This window comes from Neomonachus schauinslandi, chromosome 1, assembly GCF_002201575.2.
Source record: "Neomonachus schauinslandi chromosome 1, ASM220157v2, whole genome shotgun sequence".
In the NCBI taxonomy this organism is placed as follows: Eukaryota; Metazoa; Chordata; class Mammalia; order Carnivora; family Phocidae; genus Neomonachus; species Neomonachus schauinslandi.
Genome location: NC_058403.1, coordinates 144,718,052 through 144,746,009, shown reverse-complemented (window position 1 = coordinate 144,746,009; position 27,958 = coordinate 144,718,052). Strand labels below are relative to the sequence as shown.

At 42.9% G+C, this 27,958-nt stretch overlaps 1 protein-coding gene across 1 annotated transcript; it reads right to left on the bottom strand.

Annotated features, from left to right (window-relative positions):
• Positions 1–828: 828 nt before the first annotated feature.
• On the bottom strand, positions 829–26,016 carry SEC22C (SEC22 homolog C, vesicle trafficking protein). The gene is made up of 7 exons (XM_044915874.1): positions 25,898–26,016; positions 12,917–13,125; positions 9,118–9,281; positions 6,852–7,031; positions 4,573–4,691; positions 3,107–3,172; positions 829–1,029 (listed from the first exon to the last, which is right to left on the bottom strand). The coding sequence occupies exons 2-7, from the start codon at positions 13,096–13,098 to the stop codon at positions 829–831; spliced, it is 912 nt and encodes a 303-aa protein (XP_044771809.1). The 5' UTR covers positions 13,099–13,125; positions 25,898–26,016.
• Positions 26,017–27,958: the final 1,942 nt, after the last annotated feature.

Genomic DNA, 27,958 nt, shown 5'->3' with positions numbered 1-27,958 from the left:
GTCTGTGGCCCACTGCAAAGAATCCTGAAATTCTCAGGCTTATAAGCTCAGGCTCATACTCATAAGCTATGATCCAGTAACACTGGTCACTCAATTTTTAAAATATTCAGCTATACCCTGCAGATAAATACAAAACATTTCTGTACCTACATAGCCCCACCACCATAAAAAGTTATATATAAATTAAATAAATTCAGCTTTCTTAACCATTTTCTCAGCTTAAGTTTGTCCTTTCCCTAAATGAAGATAAGTTCACAATTTATATCCAAAATACATTTAAATATTCTAAAGGTATCATATCGGACCTAAGTTATCAAAAAATGTAAACAAAATTTATCTAGCTTATATTTCTGAGCCATATTTTGAAATCTTTAATTCACCCTGTACTGACCCTCTACAAAAAACTAACCAAGTCACATTTAGACTGAAAAGCTGATAGGGGTTTTAAAGTAAGTTTCCTCAGAGACAACCGCCAGCTACTAAAACTAGTGTTATTGAATCTCGTGCTTTATTGCGTCATCCAAAACAATTCCGTTCTGATCTTCCAATAATGCTCCTTGGGAGTGAGCCCCCAGATTCTCACCTAAGGAGAGGTGCGGACCTGGAGATTCGGCCATAACGCTCAGCACAAAACCGGGCCTGGGTCTCAAGCCACCTCCTGCCTTCCACTGCACCTGTTAAAAATCCCCCAGTTTCTCGGGCTCGGCCTGGTTTGGTCGAAGGGAACTTCAAGGGTGGAAACTTGAGGTGAAGTCGAGAAGCCAGAAGGGAAACAGAGACGACCCTCCTGAGAAAGCCAAAGGATCCATTTGTCATACAGCGTCGCCTTCAAACTCCGCAGTCAGACTGCTTCTCCTGAAGCTGCCTGGTCAGTATCTGATACGAAGACAGAAAAGCCACCGCTATGTGGAAGAGGATTTGCCAGACGTTCCGCAGCCCGTGCAGGTACATGTTGCCCAGGCAGATAAAGAGCAGCAGGAACACCACCTTCATAGTCCTGGCTGGACTATAGAACAGGTACAAATAGCACTGAAATGACACCGTAAGAGGCAGTCCAATCAGAGATGAGGAAATGGCCATGGGTCGGACGCAAGATTCACGTCTCGCACCTGCACTCACATTAGCTGATTAAACCGAATTCATTACAGTGCAGCCTGGACGTGCTGGGTAAGCTGCTGGTAATCACTGGGTGAAAGTGGAGATTCAGAAGAGAGAAGAGAAGTGAAATAGATGTCACAGGAGGAATGAGGACACGACACTCGTTAACACGTTTAAGAAATACAGACAGAAATGCCCTAGCTGGGGGCTGTGGAGAAAGAAGAGATGCAGGTAAAGGGAAGGGAGCCAGGCCAAGACACCCCAACAAGGCTGACTGACCTCCAACTGGATTCTTCCTTCAGGGGAGTCATGACAGGCACGAAAGCCAGGGAAAAGAGCCATGCTTTTATCATTCGTTTTTCCTGAGTTACAACTACATCAAGGACCAATGTTCCCCAGACATGCTCCTTATCATGTCTTCAAAAACATCTCTGACACAGGGAGTGTCTCACAGCCAGGAGAGTCTCACGACTGGTATTTTGTATAGGGCTATCACACAGAAAAGAGACCATTCTTGTTCTGCAAAAGGTAAAAAGCAGCTTTTTGGATCAACGTTGAAAAAAAACAAGAAGCATGTTCTCAAAACCCAGAGCAATTCAACAAAGGCTCAAGCTCCAGCGGGTGGGAGAGAGGTCCCCATTGAAAGAGCTATCCAAGTACATGAATGCAGTTGAGGGAATGAAGGCCGAGGGGTAAGACCCCACAGCCCTGAAATGCAGGCTTTGGGCACCTCAAATGGCAACACTCAAGGTTCTGGAGACTTGATTTCTCAAAAATGAGTGCATTTTCAGTCCTGGGTTGAAAATTTCTTTTGACACAATTATATCATTCTTAAAAAACAGACCATTCTAGGACAGATGTGGAAGAGAGAGGAAGTGTCCTGAGAACAGAAATTTTAACTGAAAGGGGAAAAAAAAAATAAAAAAGCTTAAGAATGTAGAGAAAGTACTAAAGTCCTAGCCTTTGTGGAGGATGAGGAAAGGAAATTACAGTCAGGTTTTTCTACTAGAATTAACTCTGCCTATAGGAGATTCAAAAGCTCCATTTTACTCCACCCCTTAAGTATGAAGTTTACTTGAAAATAACTAAATAACAATCAAAGCCCACTATTAATGTTGTAATGTTTATCTCACCTCCCAAGGACAGATTTGAGTCAGATGGCATTACTATTAAAAACAATTTTTGGGGGGGTGCCTGGGTGGCTCAGTTGGTTGGGCGTCTGCCTTCGGCTCAGGTCATGATCTCAGGATCCTGGGCTCGAGCCCCGTGTGGGGCTCCCTGCTCAGCGGGGAGTCTGCTTCTCCTTCTGTCCCTCCCCCCTGCTCATGTTCTCTCTCTCTCTCCCTCTCTCAAATAAATAAATAAAATCTTTAGGGGCGCCTGGGTGGCTCAGTTGGTTAAGCGACTGCCTTCGGCTCAGGTCATGATCCTGGAGTCCCGGGATCGAGTCCCACATCGGGCTCCCTGCTCAGCAGGGGGTCTGCTTCTCCCTCTGACCCTCTTCCCTCTTGTGCTCTCTGTCTCTCATTCTCTCTCTCTCAAATAAATAAATAAATAAATTTTTTTTTAACCTAGTCCTGGTTTAAAAAAAAAAAGCACATATAAGTAGTTGTTACTTCTGCAGAAAGACGTTTCTATACTTGGACTGCCCTGACAATAAGTAAGACGCTGCTTCACATTAGTCAGGCTCAACCCAATCCCCACAGCAATCTCATCCCTCCCTTCTTGGGAGTCGAATCCAAATTCCTGGCTTCTGTTCAGCCATTGTCAAAGGCTCTGTGGCCTAGGGCAAGTGGCTTTCCCTTTCTGAGCCCAATGTTCTTCCTCTGTAAAATGAGACAGCTGGACAGGATGGGCCTAGGGTCCTTCCAGGAAGGACCTGGTATTGTCCATAACATGCCTTGGTGGAACAAAGTCACATCAAGAAACTTGTTGATGGTTCCAACAGAAGAACAAAATAGGACCATGGGGTTCAACCCACTCACCGAAATGTTAATGTTTCACCCACCTGGAAAATACAGGCTACAAAAGGAATAAGAAAAGCCAGAATATTTCCAATTTCCTCGTGGACAACCTAAAACAAATATAAGAAACACAAGAAAAGGAATATTCAGATGAATGGAAACACTAGGACGTGAAGCCCTTCACACCTCATTCACTCTGGTATGGCTGATACTACAAAATCGCTGGCTGAAGGAGACATAAGTCCCTGTTTATTTACCAGAACAAGGGTTGGCATGCAACTGTTTTCAACAGCCTGGACAGACCATGCGCCCTCATGTCCCTGTGCATCTGTGCTAAGCCCCCAGACTGGACTGCCCCCCAACACCACTACCTCTCACAATCCTACTCATCCGTCAGCACTCAGCCTTCCCGAATTCTGCCCACCTCCAGGCACCGCGACCTCCTTCGTGATGTCACCACACTCTACTTTACCATCCTGTCGGCCAGGCATCTGTTCTAGTGCGTACAGACACTTGGTAAGTATCTGCGTGTGAATAATCATACAAAATAGGAGTGGGAACCACAGCACACATTGGCTAAAGACAGGATGTGGTGACAGGCGGTCACTGCTGCCACTCTCCACACAGGTCAGCCTACATTAGTCTCCTGAGACTTAGCCTCAGCTGTGCTTCGGACTTTGGCTACCACAGTCACGGCTGTGAGCATTATGGCTCTATTTTTAAAAGTAGTATCTAGGGGCGCCTGGGTGGCTCAGTCGTTAAGCGTCTGCCTTCGGCTCAGGTCGTGGTCCCAGGGTCTTGGGATCGAGCCCCGAATCGGGCTCCCTGCTCCGCGGGAGGCCTGCTTCTCCTTCTCCCACTACCCCTGCTTGTGTTCCCTCTCTGGCTGTCTTTCTCTCTGTCAAATAAATAAAAAACCTTTAAAAAATAAAAAATAAAAAATAAAAGTAGTATCTATCTGTTTATGCCCACAATGATTCTGTACTTTTTAAAAGTGTTTTAAATACTTGAAAATTTAGAAAAAAAATTATTTTAAAAGCACTGAAATAGAAAGTTGCTTTGATTGGAGCAGATTGGCAAATCAGCTTCCTGGTGCTACAGTTCTCTGACAAAGACACAGGGAGGGTGGCATCTGCATGAGAAAAATCAGAGTAGGTGGCAACTTTTCCCAGGGGGACACAGCCTGAACCTCAAAGTCTGAGAATCAAATTTGCTCTTGAGCAATCGGGCCCCTGCAGTGACTCCCGGGGGCCCCAAGGATGCCCCCGTAGCACGCTATTTCTCACCAGCTCCCCCGGCAGGCCCCTCTGGCTTCTGAGGACAACACATACAAAAGAGCAAGTCTCGTATTTGTTCAACCTACTATAAAGAATAAACTTGAACATAAAAATCATATTTTAATTAAAAATTTTTGAAATCTTTCTGCATAATAATCTTGTAAGTAAAGTGTATCCCCACCAGTTTCTTCCATCATAGGTCCTTCCATTTAAACTATAATAAAAAAGGTTACCTGTAAAGAATGTTCTGCGAGGTGAATCCCACGGATGAGATTCAGAGCAGCACACATGATGTTGAGAATAAGCGAGAGGACACCCAGGGCTGTCACTGGTTCCATTCGGAAATTAGGAGCTTCACAATTAAAAAAAATAAGTGTCTAGTGAAAATAATTTCTATATGAAAGAAAAATAAACAAAGACATTAACTAGACCTCCACTAATGATAGGCTCAGTATGTTAAACACAGAATTACAAACGTATTAATTAAAAGCAGCTGCTGTTAGAGAGCATAAAAGGCAAGAAATGAAGGACAGAATGGAACTGGGAATCCGAAGTGAGTTCTTCCAGAAAGAGGTCCTTCTCTGAGTAAGCACAGGTTTTTCAAGGCCTGATTTTCTTTCTGTCTAAAGCAGTGGTTCTCAGCCAGCGGCGATTAGCCCCTCAGTGGACATCTGGCAACGCCTAGAGACATTTTGGGCTGTCAACACCGTGGACAGGGTGTTACCAGCATCTAGTGGGTATAGGCCATGAAGGCTTCTCAGCATCCTACAAGGCACAAGACAGCCCCTCACAACGAGGGATTATCCAGTACAAAATGTCCATACGGCTTAGATTGAGAAATCCTGATTTAAAGCAATTTATGGCTTTACTTGTAAATGGGTTGTCAAATTCTGACAGCATTTCTATCATATACTTCAACTCTCAACTTCTAAACAAGGACAGTATTCAATGTCTCCTGTGCTTCTAAAGCAATCTGCAGCACACGCAGTTTCTTACATTCTAAAATACTTGGGAAGAGGAGGGAAACATTGATTATTTGAGCTATAAGCTGTTTCTGGAACTCTAGAACAAATGATCATTCTCTCTTCAAAGATACCTGCTAAGACTGATTCCGGGTCACACAATTAAATGGTGACTCCCCCCCCACCCCCATTCTCTTACTGTGATCTTTTAAAACCATCCTTTCTTGTCCCACATTTCCCACATACACACACACACAAACACACACACACACGCACGCACACACATACAAATATCTAGCCACAACCCAACTGATGCCTATTGTTAGTGTGTTAGAGTTTCCATTGAGCTATCAAAGTTCCTGTTAGAACAGAACATGCTACCTGTAAAGATTCTAGCCTCGGGACAATAGGGTGAGTCAAACCACAGTAAAATGTCCTAGAAGGATAAGCAAGTTGACATTTTCTGGATTTTGCTTCTCTTGTCTAAGTGGTTAAAAAACAAAACACATATTACAAAGTTACCCCATCTTTACATAAGGCAAAAGAAGAAGTTTGGGGCTCAAATACCCAGTCTTCCTTCTACAAAAGTTAAGTCCATTCCCAATATAAATGACAACTTACTGATTGGCATAAGAGCCAATCCAGTAATGTATTGGTTGAAACAGATTAAATCAAAACACAAAGGTAAGCCAAAAATGTGAACATTTTTAATACACCACTTTTAAAGTTCAAGCAATGAGTTTAGTATAAAAACTGTTAAAATAATTAGACTGTTATAGTGTAGACAACTCTATCTCTTAAAGAAGGATTCAGTTCTTACACCATTACAGAATACTTAGAATGTAAATATCCACTTTAATTAAAAATTGGTTTAATTGTGTGTAATTGTAACAGGGAATGCAAAAAAAAAAAAAATCATGCTTTGTTACGTGCTAGGTATTGAGTGGCTAATGGTGTTAATGCCAGACTGCGTCACGGGATGCCAAGGCACTCAGCTTGGAAATCCACAGGGACAGAGGGACGTCCCCAGGGCTCACGGGGAAACAGACAGTGAGAGCATTAGAAGCCGCAGCTCTGGTCCTGCCTACTCACATCCCCGCAGCCCTTTCCTCCCTCCGTCAAGGGGGACAGGGGTGTCTCAGTGGAGATTTGCAATGTTGCACTAAGTGATAAGATGAGATAAGGATTCACTGTCAAAGGGAAAAATAGAGAGAAGGAGAGAGAGAGAGAGAGCATGTACAAATCTAAGGAAGTGACATCCTTTATGTTTAAACTTGTAAACTTCATCCTGGTTAAGAAAACAATCTGCCTAGTCACTCTTCTGAATGTCATCATGAGTTGCCCCCTCCCCAGTCAACTCACTATCATAACAGTCAAGTGTTTTGTAATAGTCACCTGGAAACAGGATCAGTCCATATATTTCCCCACATATTTTATATACCCACCCCCAAAAAACACCTCCCTGATTGGGAAACAAAAAGTTGCTGTCCATTTGAAATACCTAACGTCACTTCATCTTCATCAACACCAGAGCACAGCAAACCACTTACCAGGCTCCAAGTGTATCTGTGTGTGACCGTTCATTAGCCCATTTGCCACATCCATGTCCTCCAGAGTGAGAACCACTGGAGGCTGGAACTCCAGCTCCTCCTGAATTTTTTCCAAGCTGCTCTCCATCTGAATGGAACTTACATGGTTAAAATGCCACTTCACGTTCTGAATGATACTGTCTGCAGAAAAGAGAGCAAGCCAAGTTAAGCAGCTGCAACAAAATGGATATCATAGAACAGTATGTGCAAAATGAAGTTTACATTTCTAAGCAAGCTAGTAGGTCAGCCAGAGTATCGAGATATACCTAAAGGTCAAATGATTACTATGTGTCATCACTGGTCTCATCGATTTCTTCAGTGCATAATACTTAAAACATGAGTGTCCATGGAGAAGGCAACAATGCTTTCCAGAACCTCAGTGATGAGGGAGTCAAGGGATAGGGGCTTGAGTCCTAGCTCAACCACTGCCGGTAGTACAACCCAGGGCGATTCACCAACTGTTTGAAAGCTTAAAAAGGGGAGAGAGTTATTCTTGAACTAACTGTCCTAAAAAAAGGCATGTGAGAAAAAAATTACAAATAAATTACAAATAAATATATTGTGTAAACTAAGATTGTATATTTTAAAGTATTAATCCATTAAGTTTTAACAAGTATTTGAAGTAGAGCTTCATACATATTGGCAAAGCAAAATAATGCATAATGCATACCTAGAATCACTACTATTATATTCTCCTCTCACTCAGTAGGGAGCACGCATGACGCTGGGGCAGGGTCTGCTGTCAGATCAAGCACAGCACTTTAGAAGGAAGGCACATGTAGAGCCGAGGGGGGAGAAGAACAGTCCACACCTGCTAATGGACTGACAACCAAGGGACACCACAGCTGTGGTCTGTCCGGGGCCAGAGTGCCCTCTTTGCAGGAAGAAGTGGGGCTGAGAGCACCAGTGAACCAGGCCTCACCCAGGGAGACTTGGGGAGAACCTTCTGCCTGTGTCACAGGTCTACCAGGCAGAGGCCTGCGTGCCAGGGACTTCCCCAGCACCTCTTGGGTGACAAAGAAATGCACCAGCCGGTGGGCCCCATGAGGGAGTCTGAGGGCTCTGGCAGGAGCTCCAGAAAGCACACGTAGCAACACTTCTCTGCACCCACCAACTGCGGCCAGCCCCTCGTTCGAGAGCATCACAGAGATGGCAGCTGCCTACATAGAGGCCGCAGAAGGCCCCCCAACTCCCACCTCAACTCCTGTTCTCCCAAGAGCTCAGGATGACTTGACTCACCTGAGAAAAACAGAGCGCACACTGTAATTATCAAGCCTCTACGAGGCCTCTCTGGCAACGCCTAGGAAAAAACTATCCTCTTCCAGAGCAGTATCTCTCAGACCTCTGAGCGAAGGGCCAGTTTTTCTTATTTCCAAATGGTTGCAGACTGATACTTTGATAAAATGCAATAAAAAGACTGCAGGTGGGGCGCCTGGGTGGCTCAGATGGTTGGATGTCTGCCTTCGGCTCAGGTCATGGTCCCAGGGCCCTGGGATCGAGCCCCACATCGGGCTCCCGGCTCAGCGGGGACCCTGCTTCTCCCTCTCCCTCTGCCTCTCCCCCTGCTCATGCTCTCTCTCTCTGTATCTCTGTGTCTCAAATGAATAAATAAAATCTTTAAAAAAAAAAAAAAAGACTGCAGGAATGTCAAATTACTGTATGAATTTCTAAACACTTCTTATTCTCACTTTCGGTACCTACCTCACGATGGAGGAACGAGCTCACCCACCACCCGCTGAGCAGCACGTCTCTAGAGCAGGGTGGCAAACCCTCTTAAAGGGCCACGTCGTCAATATTTTCGGCGTCTAGACCCCGTACAGTCTCTGTCACAACTACTCAACTCTGCCAGTGAGGGGCAAAGCCGCCACAGGTGACCCGTAAGAGAATGAGCGTAGCTGCCTTCCACTTCATTTACAAAAATAGGCAGCTGGCCCTCGGACCACCGTTTGCTGACCCCTGCTTCAGGGGATTATGGTGGATAACCGAGATGGGTTCCACCATTCCCCAGCCCTGCCTCAGGCCCCAAGGAGATGGGAAGCCGGTACTAAAGCTTGAAGCTTCCGGGCCACTTCAATCACTGTGAAATCTCAGGGTACCAGGCGGATCTCTAGTGATATGTCATAGCACCGCCAGGGGTTTTCCTTGATGGTCAAAGCCAAATCTAAACCATCAGTTCGACCCATACAATGCCGTAAGAGAGCAATACAGAAGACAGAAGGTTACAAACCAAACTCGAGAAAGGCGTACGGCCTGGAGGCTAGGCCAATACAGGTGGTGTCATAGGAAGCTGTGAATTCCCACCACACGGTCTCCAGGAAGCTGAAGGCCATGGCCACTGGACACTGGCGGGAGCAGATAGCCATGCAAGCCACATCCCGCAAAGAAGAAAAACTGAAACAAAAGGGCAACATCTGCATTAGCAGGGAGCAGACCCCTGTATTCCCGCCCCATACTCAGACACAATCAGGTCTGCGCCCTGCACTTGCCTGGCCTTGAACAGCCCTGTAGCTGTTTGCTGCGTGTATATTGTCTCTTCAGCTGGGGCTACCCGGCACTGCGCCTTTCTGGTCCTTCCTCTAAACTAGAGAGCAGTAATTTGCCACTGACAGTGTGTGATCACTCTTCTCGATTCCTGCATGAGGGACGCACGTTCCACTAGGGAGAGGTAGCCTCAGACCTCTCTGCATCTACAGAGCAAACTGTTTTTCTTCTTCAATCGACATCAATAGCTTTCTAATGTTCAATCATCCCGGCATCCTGAAATAAAGTCTTCTTGGCGGAGGGGTTGGGGGGATAGTTTGTACATATTCACATACACACAACTGCTAGATTTAGTTTGCTAATGTTTCATTTAGGACTTTTGTGTCTATGCAAAGTAAGACTGGCTTATAATTTTCCTTTCTTGCACTGTCTCCATCTGGTTGTGGTACTGGGTTATTCTGGGCTAAAACTGATGCAGGGTTTTCTCCTTCTTCTACTACTTTTCAGACTGTCGTGCTATCATTTCAGGTTCTGGGGATCCGAGTTCTCTCTGTGGTGTCTACTGACTCCCACTCATTGTAGGAGAGCTCCTTTGGTGTTTTGTAATTTTTGGTGAGGGGGCGCCAGTGTGGAGCTTCTTTTTTTCTCTGTAAGAATCTGTCAAGGACTGAGTGTGGCACTCCTTCCAGAGTGGTTTTCCATTTGCTTTGGCCAGCTACTCCAGGAGTGTCATCAGTCTGGAACCAATACTGATCATTGAACCTTGGCTTAGGATTTCCTAGACCGTGGGGAGTATAAACTTAAACTCCAATCCTACATGAGCCACAGAAGCAGGGTTTCAATGTCTTAGATGAGACTTTGTTTTTCCTTTCCATTCAAAGCCAAGTAAAGATGAGCAACTCCTTACCGGTGGGCAGCTATTTCTCACCTATCACCGTGCCACCAGGGCTGTCGCCTGACAAGAATGCCTTCTTCAAGCATGGCTCTTGTTCCAACACCTCGCCCGACATAAGGCAAAGGCCTCTCCCTTCATGCGTCCTGAAACTCAAGTCCTAAGCTTATGACTGGTTACCCAGGAGCCTCAGTGTCAGCTCACACACTCAGCACCCTGATACTCAGTTCCCCTTCATTTCTGGCACCTTGGGAATTCTTTCTTTCAAGCTCAGCTACACATTTAAAACAATTTTTCATAGACATTTACCCACATTTCAGGATGTTTCTGGCAACGAGTTTTTAGGTTGTATTGTTCTATCATCTTTTTATAACTGGAAGTCTCTATATAAAAATTTTGTCAATTAAAAAAAAAAAAGAATAACCTCCTCCTTATATGAGAAATTTTCCAGAAGGGGTTAAGTCTCTCTAGGATGGGTATTTCTATTGGAGAGAGGACCCCTATTTGTGGGCTGACTTGTGTCTCCCAAAAAGATATGTTGAAGTCCTAACTCGCAGTGCCTGTGACTATGACCTTATTTGGAAATAAGTCTTTGCAGATACAATCAAGATAAAATAAGGTTATAACGGATTAGAGTAGCTCCATCCAATGACCGGTGTGAAATTTCATTAGAGACAGAGGGAAGAAGGCCACGTAATCAAGAAGGCAGAGACTGGAGTAACTCTTTTACAGGACACGGAAGGACTGCCAGCAACCACTAGAAGGTAGTAGAGAGGCACAGGAAGGGTCTTCCTTAGAGCCTCCAAGAGAGCATGGCCCTGCCGCCACCTTGATTTCAGACTTCTAGCCTCCAGAACTGTGAGAGAATAAATTCCCGTTGTTGTAATTTGTTAATGTAACTGTGGGAAAATATTTCAACTCCTTAACTATAAAATAAGCTATAGTACTGCTTACCTGTATGGGAAAAAAAAAAAAAAAAAAAACCTGTTTCATCTGTGAAAAAAATGGTGAATATTTAATCCAAAATATGAACGAACAGAACATTTTACATTCCAGTTTTCAAAAAACTACTGAAGCACCCAGAATGTCATTTGAAGTCACAGACCTCTTTTTTTTTTCTTATGAGAGAAAATTTTTCGTATTTGCAGTTCAGCACCAAGACCCATAGGATGTTAGATAATCCAAGCGTAATGAGGAAGGGACACGGAGGAAGGTGGTTTCAGGCACCCAGAGACAGGAGCCACAAATGCAGGCAGATGCAGCTCGGTTTTCGCTCCTGAGCACCCAGAGCCCACGCCACAGGGTGATAGCTGCACGTGCTCGCCTCCTGCCGCCCCCTTCTGTCTGGTCCCTCCTCGCCTGACCGCACCACCAGGCCTGGAGTGAAGCCTGGACTTTTCCTTTGGTTTTCTGATTCTGAGGCTGAAATCCCGTAAAAGGACCCCACCTTATCAGGTCAGCTAAAAATGTACTGTTCAAGGGGAACAGGGGGGACTTGGTAAGTGAGGGCCTAAATAATGGAAAACAAAGATGTAAAAAGCTAGGACAAGCCATTTTGAGATTTCCAACCCTGCCTAGCCCCTGCTCTCTCCTGAAGAAAGGCTTCTGGCAAAGATTTTTTGGTTTTATCGTTCTATCATCTTTTTATAATTGGAAGTCTCTACATAAAAATTTATGACTGGTTATCCAGGAGCCTCAGTGTCAGCTCACACACTCAGCACCCTGATATTCTGTTCCCCTTCATTTCTGGCAGCTTGGGAATTCTTTCTTTCAAGCTCAGCTACACATTTAAAACAAATTTTCCTAGAACAAGAATAAGTCCTAGCATAAGAAACGATAGAACACATGAGGAGCAGCCCTTGGGGCCCAGCTGCCTGCATTCAGATCCTGGCCCTACCGCGTACTAACAGGACAACCTCAGCTAAGTCCGTTAACCTCACTTTCCTCCTCTGTAAAACAGGTAGGATACTATTACCTACCTCACAAGCCAATAAAGAGTTTAGGGTAGTGCCTGCCATATAGAAAACACTCAACAACACTAGCCATTATTACTAGGATTACTGGAACCACTTGATTGCTACTTCTGCTGGAGCATTTTCTCCACTGTATTATATTCAGTTAGATTATCGCTCTTGTTCCCTCATGAGACTTTGCAAAGGAACCTGCTTGTGCTCGTTATTCACTCCCCTGCTCCTGCTACATAATGAGAAAAGTTTTAAATTTTTTTTAAAAAGGTGAAAAATTTAAAAAGCAAAAACCAAAGGCAAGAACCATAAGTCTTTTATTTTCCTGGCTTTCCTACTCTCATCCTTTTCCCTCCCTGATGTTATAATCTGGACTCTCTCCCTCTCCATCTAAGGCACAATAAACTACCAAACTAAAGGCATGAAAACTGATTGAACCCAGGTCTCCTGATGCTCCCAAGCACTCCACTAACAGAAGGGCAGGAGTTGGAGCGGCATGCTCCATGCAAGGGTGGGACAATCATGCTCCATTGATTCTATGGCTGTAAATACACACCACCTCCAGACCACTGTCTGACAGCCGACCCACTCATAACACGCAATGTGATCAGCCTAACATTACCCCGATATATGGTTAAAAGTAAACCGAAGTTTGCAGATGTTCTGGAAAAGTGAACATGCTTGCTTACTGTATATTGAAGTCACATCCTTCCGCAGAACCTCGACCTGGGTACTGGGCCAGTCGCAAGGCTAAAGTCTTGAGCCGTCTCCGGCATTCCAGAAAATCCTGGGTGTGGTAAAAGTCAGTGGAGGCCGAGAGGGGCAGTCCATCCCTCACCCTCACCACACAGGCAAAAAGGATCATAGACATGGTCTGCAGGGGAAGTCATGAGGACACCTGAGGAAAGCAAGGTCATCTTGTTACTGAGGGCAGATGATGGTGACAGAGATGTCCCTGCACCTGAAACGTCGTTCTGGTGGTTTCACCTTCACCCCCACTGGAACTGCAAATGTTGCATGTATTCCAACTTTCCTGGCCTCTACTGCTATGTTGCTCCCTATCTTCCTCCTTTGTTTTCCTTCCTGTCTCTTCCTTACCTGTAATCCTCCTTTTCCTTCTCTCTAACGAATCTCTCCCCTTCCAGAACGAAACCAATCAGGATGAGGGAGAAAGGAATAGAGAAGCAAGGAAGCTGTGCCAGAAAGGCTCAGGAGCAACAGCAAAGACAAGGGGTCGCCAGGACACAGGTAGCAAGATGGCCCCAAAGGGACAGGAAGCACCTGACCCTGAAGCCAGGGGGTCGGGGCGGGGGGGGGGGTCCAGTGCCCTGTGCATTTCAGGTCACCTGGGAAGGCAGGTGTTGAGCAGTTTCGTTGTCTTATCCTCACCTGCGGTGGAGGGATTCTGAGCATCCAACCTGAGTTGGTGGCAGGGAGAACAGAAGGCAAAAATGGAACTGAGAGAGTAGAGTATGTCCTCCTGAATTTCTGCAAATGTTTGATACCATGCCAGTCTTCAAAATGATGACTGAGTCCCTACAGATGGCTAAAGGAAGTCATTTAGCAAATTATATGACAGTGAGATCCTAAATATTTGGCCATGATATGTGGGCACTAGTAAGTAACAAAAGGAAACAGATTCTGAGCCCTCACGGTGCCCTTGGCAAATCAGAACAAGGTGCTTCTCAGGGTGGAAACAGCCTGGACCAGTTCCGCTGGCAGAGCCTGGCTGGGTTTAGCCCCATCCGTTAACTCTGCAGGTGCGGGCCCAGGGCATAACCTACACATGTAGGCCGTGGTAGACCCGACACCAGGGATTAGTGAGGTGGCCACTGCAGCTTTAATGGGTCTTTCCATGCACCCACACATCCTGTTTCACAGACTGGGTTTGTGAGGTCCTCTACTTGATAAGCTGTTAATAGGTACATACACTGGTGGACTTTTCTTTCAAAAGAATTCCAAAGATGTAACCTCATTTGACCTCTCATTTCCTATGAGCAAGAGGAAAGGGGAACCCCTATGATGTACACTTTTCTCTTCACCTCTGTGCCTTGATGCATTCTTTGGCCCATGTCGCTACTCCTCTGGTCTCCCCATATCCAAATCCACATCAAGGACTGTCTCCCATCCACCCTTTCTGTGAAACCTTCCCAGACTTGTCCAGCCGGAAGTACTTCTACCTCCTCTAAATTCTCAGAGAGCCTATCTCTCTGTTCTCTATTTTACTAATTTATCGTTCCTATTACCTAAGTGTAAGTTCTAAGAATAAAGACCATATCTAGAATGGATAAATGAATAATTATTCCCATTTTACCCATGAAGAGACTGCAGTGGTATAAGAACAAGAGAAGGCAAAAGAAAACTTAGTCTGCTAGCCAACAGATCCTACAAAGTCCATTTGTCCCATCTCCCCACACTTTCCATCGAGGAGTAAAAATGTGAAAAGCCCCAGGAAAAATACCTCCACACACAAAATTGCTAAGTTCCCAGCACTGCTGGCAGGGCCTGGCCAACTGCCTGAAGGCCTTGTGGGCTATACCCCAGCTGCTTGGCCCCTGCTGAGACCTCCAGCCCCCAAGAGGTCATCAGCGCTTGGGTGTATGGAGGCTTAATCTCATTACCTTCTTACACTTTCGTGAATGTTTGAAATATTCAATTTAGAAATAATTTTTTAAAGATTTACGGGCACAAAGCCCTGATAAAGACAGGGGAAGACCACAAGATCAATGTGAGACTAGGGCTTAGGGGCGAAACAAGAACCACAACTTGCTTGCTATCTTGAGAACAGTGTTATTTCGGTGAATGCAAGGTACAGCCGTTCTGCAATGCTTGTAGAGAAGTGTTTAAGAATACCTGTAATGAAGATGTTTCTGAGAACACTACTTGCTAAGAAAGAACAACAACTTCAACAAGAATGCTAGGCCAAGATTTAGACACTGAGTACTGCCCCCCCCCCCCCCCCCCAAAAAAAAGGAGAGAGAGAGAGAATGAATCAATGAGATACCAAGAGAGTCAGACAGGACAGAAACACCCCAAGGCAAAATAAGAAAGGTATTTTCTAGCGGGCTGAGTAAATTCTATGCTCTTCCAACTGTCAACTCCCAAATATCCTCTCTAGTGCTATTTTTATAGAACATCTACTACGTGCCAGGTATTGATTTAAACCAGTAAAAAGGAAAACAGTGACCTTTCCAAGTGATAGTAATCTAAGAACCAGTTCTACCACTCTCTAAAGGACCCAAACATCCCCTGCAGGCTCTTTACTTCACCCATTGATCCTTTTGGTGATAAAACCTGCTTCTCCTCAGACAACAGCATTCAAGTTAAATAAAAGCATTTGTCAGTTCTATCAAGTTCCTAGTATTGCAAACTAGTGAAACCCACATCCACTTAAGATACTTTAAAATTTGTATGATGCTTAAATGAAGGGGACACTGTGATATTAAGTGTTACCTGTGTTTGTGTACATGTATGAGTGTGTGAGTGTACAGGATGGCAGCTTCCTGAGGAGTGGAGGGACTTTACACACTGCTGTGGAAGTGTCTAAGAACAGAGACAACGGCATTTTTTTCCTCTGCGAAATGTACTTTGTATTCCACAAGATGAAAAAATGTTAATACAAATAGGGAGAGTCTCATCTGTGTCTTCACAGGGCCTGGTAAGAGTTTTGCATACTGTAGGGATCTGGTGTTTGCAAACTCAGATTATAAATGAGATGGTCTATACTTGAATAAGAGATTTGACTACTGCTCGAAAAAGGATGAACTGGGGACTTCTGCTTCTGAAAAGGTGGAGCTTAAGTACTTTTTCCTATTCCCACTAATAGTACTAAAAACCATGGACATTATATATAAAAGAGACATAAATAAACATCTGAAAGGTGGAGAAAAAGGCAGACTGGCTAGGGACTTTGGGAACTGAGGAATGTCAGAGCTGTGAGCTTGCTCAGTTTTCTTTTTGCCTCATATATCCTGGTCTTGGTGCTAGAGAAGCTGGCAACCCAAAAATGCCAATGAATGTAGACAAAAAAAGAAGAAGAAAAAAAGCCCCAACAATGAAAAAAAGGCCTTCTTTCTTCAGCCAAAGAAGCAGGAATGGTGCGTGCAGCCTAGCAAAACAGAAAAGTTTTAGACAAAAGCATTCCACCCCAGTCAAATACCACAGGAAAACCTGTAGCCATCATACACCCACAACAAAGGCTGAATTAAGAGCCCAGACTTCTACTCCTGCCTGGCAGTAATGAGGTGTCCCCCCAAACCCTCCATGCTGCTGGGGTGTCAGAGAAGACCAGGCAGAGATCTACAGGCAGCAAAGAGCCAGGCTCTCCCACTGTATCATTAAGGAGACAGAATTCCTATCTCTGCCCAGGACTAATGAGCAGCCCCTTGCCCTCAAGGAGCCAAAAAGAGGCCCAGTGGGGACACCTGAACTTTTACTCGCACTTGGCAGTAATGAGATAGCACTCCCACCCCCCTGCTAACACAAAGGCCAACTAAAACAGATCTAAATAAGATCCATAGTCTCGTAACATAATGCCTAAAACGTCCAGGTTTCAATCAAAATTCACTGGCCATACTAAGAACCAGGAAAATCTCAGCTTGAATAAGAAGAGACCATCAACTGGTGCTAAGACCAAGATGATAGACTTTAAAGTAACTATCATAAAAATGCTTCAATGAGCAATTATAAACACACCTGAAACAAATGAAAAATTAAAAGTCGCAGCAAAGAAATAGAAGATATAAAGAACCAAATGGAAATTTTAGAATTTAAAAAATACAATAACTGAAGTAAAAAATTCAATAGATGAGCTCAACAGCAAAATGGAGGGGACAGAAGAATGATTCAAATCAGTAAACATGAAGACAGAACATAAAAATTACTTAATTTGAACAATCTGAGAGAAATTAGATTGAAAAATATACAGAGCCTCAGGGACTGTGGGACTATAACAAATTATCTAACACACATGTGTCTGGAGCAGAGGAGAAAGAGGGCAGGACTGAAAAAGTATCTGAAGAAATGTCTGCAAACTTCCCAAATTTGACAGAAGACATAAGCCAACAGATTCAAAAAGCAGAATAAACCCCAGAAAGGATAAACCCAAAGAAATCCATGCCAACAAATATAACACTCAAATTTAATAAAACTAAAGACAGAAAAAATCTTGAAAGCAGCAAGAAATAACACAGAGTGGGGAAAAGCAATTCAAATGACAGCAAATTTCTCATAGAAACCATGGAGCACTTTCTCAAGTGCTAAAAGAACTGCCAAGCCAGAATTCTGTATTTTCAGCAAAAATATCCTTCAAGAATGAAAGGAAAATTAAAACATATTTAGATGAGGAACACTAAAAGAATTTGTTGCCAGCACACCTGCTCTAAGAAAATGGCTAAAGGAAGTTCTCCAAACAGAAAGGAAATAATAAAAGAAGGAATCTTGGGAAAAAAGAAAACACCACAGAAAGAATAAAAACATGGGAAAATACAAGAGACTATCCTCATAAGTTTTGTATATTATGTTTGATGACTGAAGCAATAACTACAACATTTCTGATGCTCTCAATGTATTTAGAGGAAATATTTAAGACAATTATAAATGGGGAGGGTAGAGAGATACAAAGGGAGGTAAAGTTTCTATGCTTCATTTGAAATGGTAAAATGCTGACTCCAGGAGACTATGATACGTCATAAACATGCACAAACGTAGATGTACATACATGCATATATAAGTATGCATATGTACACAGCTGTATACTAGAGCAACCACTGAAAAAGCTATACAAAGAGATACACTCAAAAACACTATACATAGGGGCGCCTGGGTGGCTCAGTCGTTAAGCGTCTGCCTTCGGCTCAGGTCATGATCCCAGGGTCCTGGGATCGAGCCCCACAGGGCTCCCTGCTCGGCGGGAAGCCTGCTTCTCCCTCTCCCACTCCCCCTGCTTGTGTTCCCTCTCTTGCTGTGTCTCTCTCTGTCAAATAAATAAATAAAATCTTTAAAAAAAAAACAAAACACTATACATAAATAAAAATGGAATTCTAAAAGAAATTTGAATTATTCACAGGGATGCAGGAAAAAAGAACACAGAATCAAAAAATAATAAACAGAAAACAAAAAATAAAAGAGCATACTTAAGTTCTAATATAGCAATAATTACATCAAAGGTAAATGGTCTAAATATACAATTAAAGACAGAAATGGACAGAGTGGATAAAAGACATGACCCAATTACTTACTTTCTGTAAGAAATTCACTCCAAATATAAAAATATAGGTAGACTGAAAGTAAATGAATAGAAAAAAATATACCATGCAAACATTAATCAAAAGAAAGAGTGGGGCACCTGGGTGGCTCAGTTCAGTTAAGCGTCTGACTCTTGATTTCAGCTCAGGCCATGATCTCAGGGTTTTGGGATCGAGGCCTGCATTGGGCTCTGTGCTCAGCAGGGAGTCTGCTTGAGGATTCTCTCTCCCTCTCCCTCTGCCCCTGCCCCTGCCCATGTTCTCTCTCTCTCTCTCAAATAATAAAAAAAGAATGAGTTATATTAATATCAGATAAAGCAGACTTCAAAGCAAAGAAAGTTCCAAAGATGGAGGACATTACATAACGATAAAAGAATAAATCTACCAAGAAGACAAAACTAAACGTATATGCATCAGAGATGTAAAATAGGTGAAGCAAATCTGATAAAGTGAAAGGAGAAATACACAAATCCACAATTACAGTTGAAAACTTCAACATTACTCTCTCAAAAATCTATAGAAAACCAGCAAAGATACAGAAGATCTCAACAACACTATCAACCAAAGTATGTAATCAACACTTACAGAACTCACCATCCAACAATAGAGTTCCCTTCAAGGACCCACAGAACATACAGCAAGATAGATGTGGGCCATAAAACAAACCTCAATAAATTTTTGTTTTTTTAATTTTTTAATATATTTTTTTATTATGTTATGTTAGTCACCATACAGTACATCATTAGTTTTTGATGTAGTGTTCCATGATTCATTGTTTGCGTATAACGCCCAGTGCTCCGTGCAATACGTGCCCTCCTTAATACCCATCAAAATGCATACAGAGTGTGATCTGGGACCACAGTGTAATCAGCCTAAAAAGTAATAATAGAGAGGTATTAAACACCTCCAAACACTTAAAAATTAAACAACACGTTTTTAAATAACCCATGAGTCAAAAAGGAAATCTCAAAGGAAATTTAAAAATACACTGAAATAAAAAGGAAAACATATCAAAATTTGTGGGACACGGCTAAAGTAGTGCTAAGAGGGAAATTTATAGCACCAAATGCTAATATTAGAAAAAATAATAAGGGAATACTATAAACAACTCTACATCCATAAATCTGACAATGTAGATGAGATAGTCAATTCCTCAAAAAGCACTAACTACCACAATTCACCCAATATGAAATAGATAATTTAAACAATCTTATAACCAAATTTCCTATTCAGAAAATTTCATTTGTAATTTTAAAACTCCTGAAATCTCCAAGCCCAGATGATTTCACTGGAGGATTCTACTGAACATGCAAAAAATTAAAAAAGAACTAACACCGGGCGCCTGGGTGGCTCAGTTGGTTAGGCGACTGCCTTCGGCTCAGGTCATGATCCTGGAGTCCCTGGATCAAGTCCTGCATCGGGCTCCCTGCTCAGCAGGGAGTCTGCTTCTCCCTCTGACCCTCCCGACCCTCCCCCCCCTCATGTGCTCTCTCTCTCAGTCTCTCTCTCTCAAATAAATAAATAAAATCTTTAAAAAAAAAAAAGGAATTAACACCAATTCTGCACAATCTCTTCCAAAAAATAAAAGAAGAGGAAGCAATTCCAAATTCTTTTTATGAAGCTAATATTACCCTGATGTTAAACCCAGAAAACTACAGACCAATAATCCTCATGACCTTGTATGTGAAAATCCTTAACAAAATATTAGCATCCAGAATTCAGCAATATAATAAAGAGAATTAGACACCATAACCAAGTGAGATTTATTCCAAGGATGCAAAGCTGGCTTAATATAGTAAAATCAATCACTATAATCCATTATATTAACAGGCTAAAAAGAAATCACACAATGATATCCATTAATACAGAAAGAGCATCTGACAAGATTCAACACCCCTTCATGATAAAACCTTCAGCAAAATAGGAATAGAGGTGAACTTCCTCAACTAGGTGAAGAACATCTACAAAAAGCCTACAGCTAACATCATACTTAATAAAGACTGAATGCTTTCCCTCTAAAATCAGGAACGATGATGTCCATGCTCACAGCTACTATTAAACACATTACTGGAAATTCTACCCAGTGCAGTAAGGCAAGAAACAGAAATAAGCGGCACACAGATACAAAAGGAAGAAACAAAACTACTCCTATTTGCGGATGACATAACAATCTACATGAAAAATCCCGAGGAGCCTACCAAAACACCTCCTAGAACTAATGAGTTCAAAAAGGTTGCAAGACATAAAATCAACATACAAAAATCAACTGTATTTCTATAAACTAGCAAGAACACATAGAAACCAAAATTAAAAATCAAATACGATTTACAATCACACCAAAAAAAATCTCAATGAAGCTATAATTTTTAAAATAAAATACTTAGGTACAAATCTACAGGACTTCTATGCTGAAAACTACAAAACACTGCTGAAAGAAATCAAAGAAGTCTTAAATAAATGAGGAAATATACCATGATCATGGAATGGATGACTCAACATAATAAAGATGTTAGTTCTGCCCCAAATTGATACACAGGTTTAATGCACTTCCTATAAAAATATCAGAATGACAGTTTATAAAGATAGATAAAACTATTCTAAAATTTATGTGGGAAGGGGCGCCTGGGTGGCTCAGTCGTTGAGCGTCTGCCTTTGGCTCAGGTCATGATCCCAGGGTCCTGGGATCGAGCCCGGCATCAGTCTCCCTGCTCGGTGGGGAGCCTGCTTCTCCCTCTCCCCCTGCTCATGCTCTCTCTCTCTCTTTCTGTATCTGTGTCTCAAATGAATGAAATCTTTAAAAAAAAAAAAAAATATGTGTGGGAAGGCAAAGAAACTTAAATAGCTAAAACAACTTTGAAAAAGAATAAAGTGGAAGGAACCATGCTATCCTATTTCAAGACTTATTCTATAGCTACACTAGTCAAGATTGTGTGCTATTGGCAGAGGAATAGACACAAAGATCAAGAGAACAAAATAGAGAACACAGAAATAGACCTACAGAAGTACAGCCAAATGGTTTTTGACAATGGTGCAAAAGCAATTCAATGGAGGGAGGATAGTTTTTTCAATAGTTGGTGCTGAAGCAATGGATATCTACAGGGGAAAAAAAATCCCTGACCTAAACCTCACACCTTACATAAAAATCAACTCAAAATGTGTCATAAATGTAAATCTAAAAAGTAAGACTATAAAAATGGAAGAAAATATACGAGGAAATCTTCAGGACTTGACGAAGAGTTCTTAGACATGATACCAAAAGCATAATCCACAAAAGAAAAATCAGTAAATTGGAGTTCGTCAAAATTAAAAATATTCAATCTGCAAAACCTCATGTGAAAAGGATGAAAGGACAATTCAGAGACTGGGAGAAAATATTTTATAAACGACATATCATTGGTTTATAAATGGGCAAAGTACATGAACAGACATTTCACCAAAAAGAATACATGGATGGCAAATAAGCACATGAAAAGATGTTCAGCATCACTAGCAATCAAGGGAAAAGTAACTTAAGATCACAATGAGACAATACTACATACCTATGAGAACAGCTAAAAGTTTTTAAAGTGAAAATATCAAATGCTGGAAAGGTGTGCATAGAAACCGGCTCTCTCATACTTTACTGGTAAGACTATAAAATGGTAAAGTCACTCGGGAAAGTAGTTTGGCAGTGTCTTTATAAAACTAAACATGCAATTAACGTATGATCTATCAATCACACTCCTGGGCATTTATCTCAGAAATGAAAATTTATGTCCACACAAAAACTGTGTACAATTGTTCTTAACAGCTTTATTTATAACAGCCAAGAACTGGAAACAACCAAATATCCTACAAATAGTGAATGGTTAAAAAAAAATAACAGTACATTCATATCATGGAATACTACTCAGTAGTAAAAAGAAAGGAACTATTGAAACTCAAAACAACTGGGATGGATCTCAAAAGCACTGTGTTGAAGGAAAAAAACCCAATCTCAAAAGGTCACGTACCATAGGAATCCTTTTATGTAACATTCTCAAAATGACAAAATTAGAGATGGAGAAATGATTAGTGGTTGCCAAGAGTTAGGGATGGTGGGGAGGAGGGGAATGGGTATGACTAGAAAGGAGAACAAGAGGAAGATCTTTGTGGTGATGCAACAATTTTGTATCTTGACTGTGATGGTGGTTATAGGAACCTACACTGTGGTAAAATGGCATGGAACTATATACACTTTATATCGATGTTAATTTCCTAGATTTGACATTGTACTATATTTACTATGTAAGATGTAACCAATGGGGGAAACTAGGTAAAGGGTATATGGGACCTCTCTATACTATCTTGGCAACTTCTTATAATTACTTTTAAATAAAATTTGAAAAAAAAGGATTAACTTAAAGTGTTTATACCACTTACTTAAATGATGCTCCTACCTGCTTTTTATGTTTGTGTCACTTTTAAATATCTCTATAAGTAGATCGATAATCTCTTCTGCTAATTAACTGTAGTTTCTTTTTTTTTTTTTTTTAAGATTTTATTCATTTATTTGACACAGAGAGACATAGGGAGAGAGGGAACACAAGCAGGGGGAGCGGGAGAGGGAGAAGCAGGCTTCCCGTCGAGCAGGGAGCCCGATGCGGGGCTTGATCCCAGGACCCTGGGATCATGACCTGAGCCGAAGGCAGACACCCAACGACTGAGCCACCCAGGCACCCCTAATTAACTGTAGTTTCAATGATTTGTGCTTGAATGTTGAAAAACATGTTTTATAGTGAGCAGCTCCATAACTACATGACATTTCCAAACTGGAAGGTGCTCTAATCTCAGAACTAATTAAAATAAAAGCTGTTTGCAGATAACTAGTATTCAGTTTAAAAAACAAGAAGTAGTGGTATAAATCTGGAAAATCATGCCACAATTAGAGAAAAAAATATTATCAATTATACAAGGACAAAAGCACCCTCAGAGTACCCACACAGAGACCCTAGTCTGTCTTCCAGGTCTTCCCAGCTCCTTCTACAGGCCAGTAGGCCTCATAACCTGACACCATGCCTGGCACACATGAAGAAGGCCTCAGTAAAAACTCTTAAGCAGGGCGCCTGGGTGGCTCAGTTGGTTAAGCGACTGCCTTCGGCTCAGGTCATGATCCTGGAGTCCCTGGATCGAGTCCCGCATCGGGCTCCCCGCTCGGCAGGGAGTCTGCTTCTCCCTCTGACCCTCCCCCCTCTCATGTGCTCTCTCTCATTCTCTCTCTCTCAAATAAATAAATAAAATCTTTAAAAAAAAAAAAAAACTCTTAAGCAAATGAATGAATGACCTAAGAGCTGCCTTATTTTTGCCCACTGAGACAAGAAATGCGGTTTTGCAGATCTTGCCATATTCTGATCTATATTTTGAGCACCGTTCCACAATACATTTCTAGGTATATATAATATATATATAGGTAATATATAAATTTTTATATAAATATTTATATAAATAGAATTTTTTTAAAGTAGAAACTGAATTAGTAATCAAATATATAGCACCCAAGTTACTATTAGGCTTTATAAAAATTATATCTTAATCTACCTCCCCCATTTCCTAAATCCTCTTCTCAGCATCTATTTATAAACTGCTCATGTCATAGATTATCCCTATTCTACCAGCAAAGACTTTGTGCCTACCTGGAGGCCACCCTTGTTCCCACTGGTTTTTTTCCTCCCCCCTTACACTTAGCCCTCTCCCAAATCCCTACCACATATACTCCTCCCCCTCCTCCCTCCAAAAGAGAGAGAGAGAAAGAAAACATGAGAGAAAAACAGCATTAAATGACCAGGCCATGACCAGGCCTTGCAAAAGAGTAACATAAACAAGCAAAACAAGTTTCATTTGGCACTCAAATATTCAAGAAAGTCTTCACCATAAGGCATATTATCCACTCCTCGAATATACAATACAGAAAACAATATTGAGTTATGTCACCCTTACTGAATTAATCTTCAGCCACAAGACTTGATAACTGGTTACCCAATTTGTAGATCACTCAGGCTCCTTTGTTCCATGTTGACTGGGGTAGTGTTTGTGGGGGTGGGGGTAAGAGGTCAACTCTTTGATAGGAGTTAAGAGGAGTACGGGACTGAACTTGATAGCAGCTAATATTACATGCGAGGCACTGTGATAGGAACTTTTAAACTGATAATGTTATTTAATGCTCATAACTATCTACAAGGTAGACATAATCTACACTGGACAGGTGGGAAAACTGTAGCTCCAAAGACATAAGTGATAGAACAGGATTCAAACCCAAACTTCCCTTACTCAAAATATTCAAAAGCCTATGTAACCTTTTCACTTTATTCTGCCTCTCTAAATCCAATCTTTGGGATTACAGCTATTCTCTTTCTCCTAGAGCATTACTACTCAACTAGTCAGAGACCTGTTAATAGAAGGAACAGAGGCCTAGGGTTACACTTGTTACAATTGCTCCTTACTCATTGTGTTACTTGGATTAAGTCAGTCTTCCTCTGGGACCATCAATCACCTTTTGGATGCAGCTGGTTTCTGAGGCTCCTTCTAAGAATAAAACTTTCTGACTCCAAGATGTCTTCTGTGTTGTAAACATTAACGCTTAGAGCTATAACAATCATTGTTAAAATGTATTGTCTAAAATGTATTTTCAAGAGCAAACGCTATGATATCAATTTAATTATATTTACCAATATTAATACATTTCCAATTATTTACATTTTAATTTTACTAAAATTACCCTTATCAGGATGAACTCTTTTGTAAAATTTAATTAAGATTATCTTACCCATCAGTCTGAGCTTTTTGTTGTTGTTGTTGTTCTGACCATGTAACAAATTTTACCGATTACTTTTCGCCACTGAGAATATTCTTTTGTGGCTCTGATTTCTAAAAACCTAATTTTCCCCGGAGTGCTTTTATCCTTCTGGCTCTGGAGGTCTAGATGTAAGCCTATCATGGACACAAATGTCCACCACCTCCTTCACCTGATGTTCGGAAAAGCTGGTCCAATGCACCCAGTATTGGGTAAACCAAGTCCTATAATTTCGGCATGCTAAGGAAAGTTTGCTACTAAAATTAAACAGTACTCTGACAGGGGCTTCGTGGATAATCAAGGAAAAGATCGCCCCCGCTCTCATTTGGACACACCCCTTCTCCTCCCACTGAGAACAGCGCTCGACGCGCATCTGTCAGCTTAGGGTTCCTGCAGGCGCGCACCTCGGTTATCCTCGAGTCTGGAGAGCAGCCGGGGGAAGAAAGGGGGACAGATGACTCCAGGAAGCCCCACGAAACCGGGTGGGGCTAAGCCCGGCCTGAGGGCGGGGCGGGCCCGGGGCCGCCTCCATCTCCTGGCCCGCCCTGCGCCACACCCGACCCCGCCTGCTTTCGGCTAACGGGCCGCGGCGCCCGCCTCCGCCCGCGAGCCCTCACCTCGCCCCGACGGCGGCCTCCGGGAGTCGGCACCCGCCCGTCGCGCCGCCTCGCCACCGTACCACCCGCCGCCTCCTCTGCAACCTCGGCCCACCGGGCGGACCCGGCCCAGGTCACTGGCGGCCCAGGCGCAGGTAGGCGATGATACGCATGCGCAAGCGTTGAAGTCCCCATTCGCTGCTGCTAAGCAACACCCGCACCCGAACCGACCAATCCTGGAGCGCTTTCCCCACCCGGTCCCGGAGGAGTCCTGAATGAGCGGGTTCTTAAAGCGCTGCGACCCAAATGCAAAGGGGGTGTGGCAGGGGCGCGCGCGCCTCCCAACTTTCTTCCCATCTCCTGGCTCTCACCCGCGTGGGTTTGATGTCCAAGCCTTTAATTCCCACGTCCGGAAGTGCCAGGAGACTTCTCGGTCTTAGCTCGATTCCTGCCGGGGTAGAGTACACAACTGACGTGCGGAGGCAGGGAGGTTCTGCGTAACTGCGCGACACGCCCCAGCTGTGGGTTCCGCTGTCTGCGCCGCTGGGCGGGAAGCTCGAGATAGGCAAACCAAAGAGCACAGCCTCCTGCCACCCTGGATGTGGTGCTAAAGTCCGACTCCGGAGGGACACACCCCAGTCTGGGGATGGAGGCACTCACAGTTATCACAGATGGATGGCCCAATGCAGGGAAGCAGAATTCGTCTATTTTTCGTCCAACAAATTGTGAGCACCTGCTGTGTGCCAGACACTATGCCAGGCACTGGGGACACAACGAGGAGCTCCTGACACTAAAAACTATGTTAAGAGAGGGCAGAGTGAGAGCACCCATCATCAAACAATTAAACAGTTACACATGTGTTCAAATACAAACTGAGATATGTGCTCTTCCGAGAGGAACAAGGTTTTTCAGAAAAGTTACAGGAGCTTATGGTCTGAACTTGGGAGTCCGAGGAGGCTTTCTTGAGAATGGGACACCAGCTGACTAGTAACTAACTAGGCAAAGGGGTAAAGAAGAGTGTTTCAAACAGAGGGTAGAGTATGTATAAAGAACAGGAAGGCAGTAGGTCTCCTTGGAGGGATGAAAAGAAACAGGGTAGTACATGAGAAGCTAGTGTTTAACAGGCACAGAATTTCAGTTGGGGAAGATGAGAAAGTTCTGAAAACTGAATGGTAGGGATGGCTGCACAACAATGTAAAATTTTAAATGTCGCAGAAGTGTACATTTAAAAATGGTTAAAATGGGAGCGTCTGGGTGGCTCAGTCAGTTAAGCATCTGCTTTCAGCTCAGGTCATGATCCCAGGGTCCTGGAAAGGATACCAGGGTCGGACTCCCTGCCCAGCAGGGAGTCTGCTTCTCCCTCTTCCCCTCCCTCCCATTCGTGCTCTCCCTCCCTCACTCTCTCTCAAATAAATAAAATCTTTAAAAAAATAAAAATAAAATCTTTAAGAAATAAAATTAAAATGGTTAAAATGGTAAATGTTATGTTATATATATGTTACCACCCAAAAAAAAAAAAAAAGGCATGAAAGAAAAAAACTCAAGAGTTTAGAGAGTAAGGAATAGGGTGAGAGCCACTGGAGAGAAGAGCTAAGACCTGTAGCTAAGACATGTAGGATCCTGTAGGCCACGGTAGAAAGTTTAGGACAATGGCAAACTGATCAAACTTGCATTTTGTAAAATCACTTTGGCTGCTGTAGTTAAGATCAAAATGAAGAAGGCTCATGGAAGCTCTGACAGGACCAGCTGGGAAGCCAATGAGGCCATCTGGGCATAAGAGGATAATGCTAGAGCGTGGGCTTGGACTGGAGCCATGGTGAGGAGGAAGAGAACTGGGCAGTCTTCAGAGACTCACAGGAGCAAAATCAACAAGACTTGGTGATGATTTGGATGTGAAGGGGCGACAAAGGAGCTTCAAGGGTAATGCCACTCTTCAGCCTTGAGTGAATGGGTAGCTAGTGGAGGGATTCATAGATATAAAGAACACTGGAAGAGGATCTGATTTTGGAAAGAAGAATGATCACTAGTTCCATCTTAGACAAACTGAATTAGAGGCACCTTTGAGATTTCTGGTTGGGATGT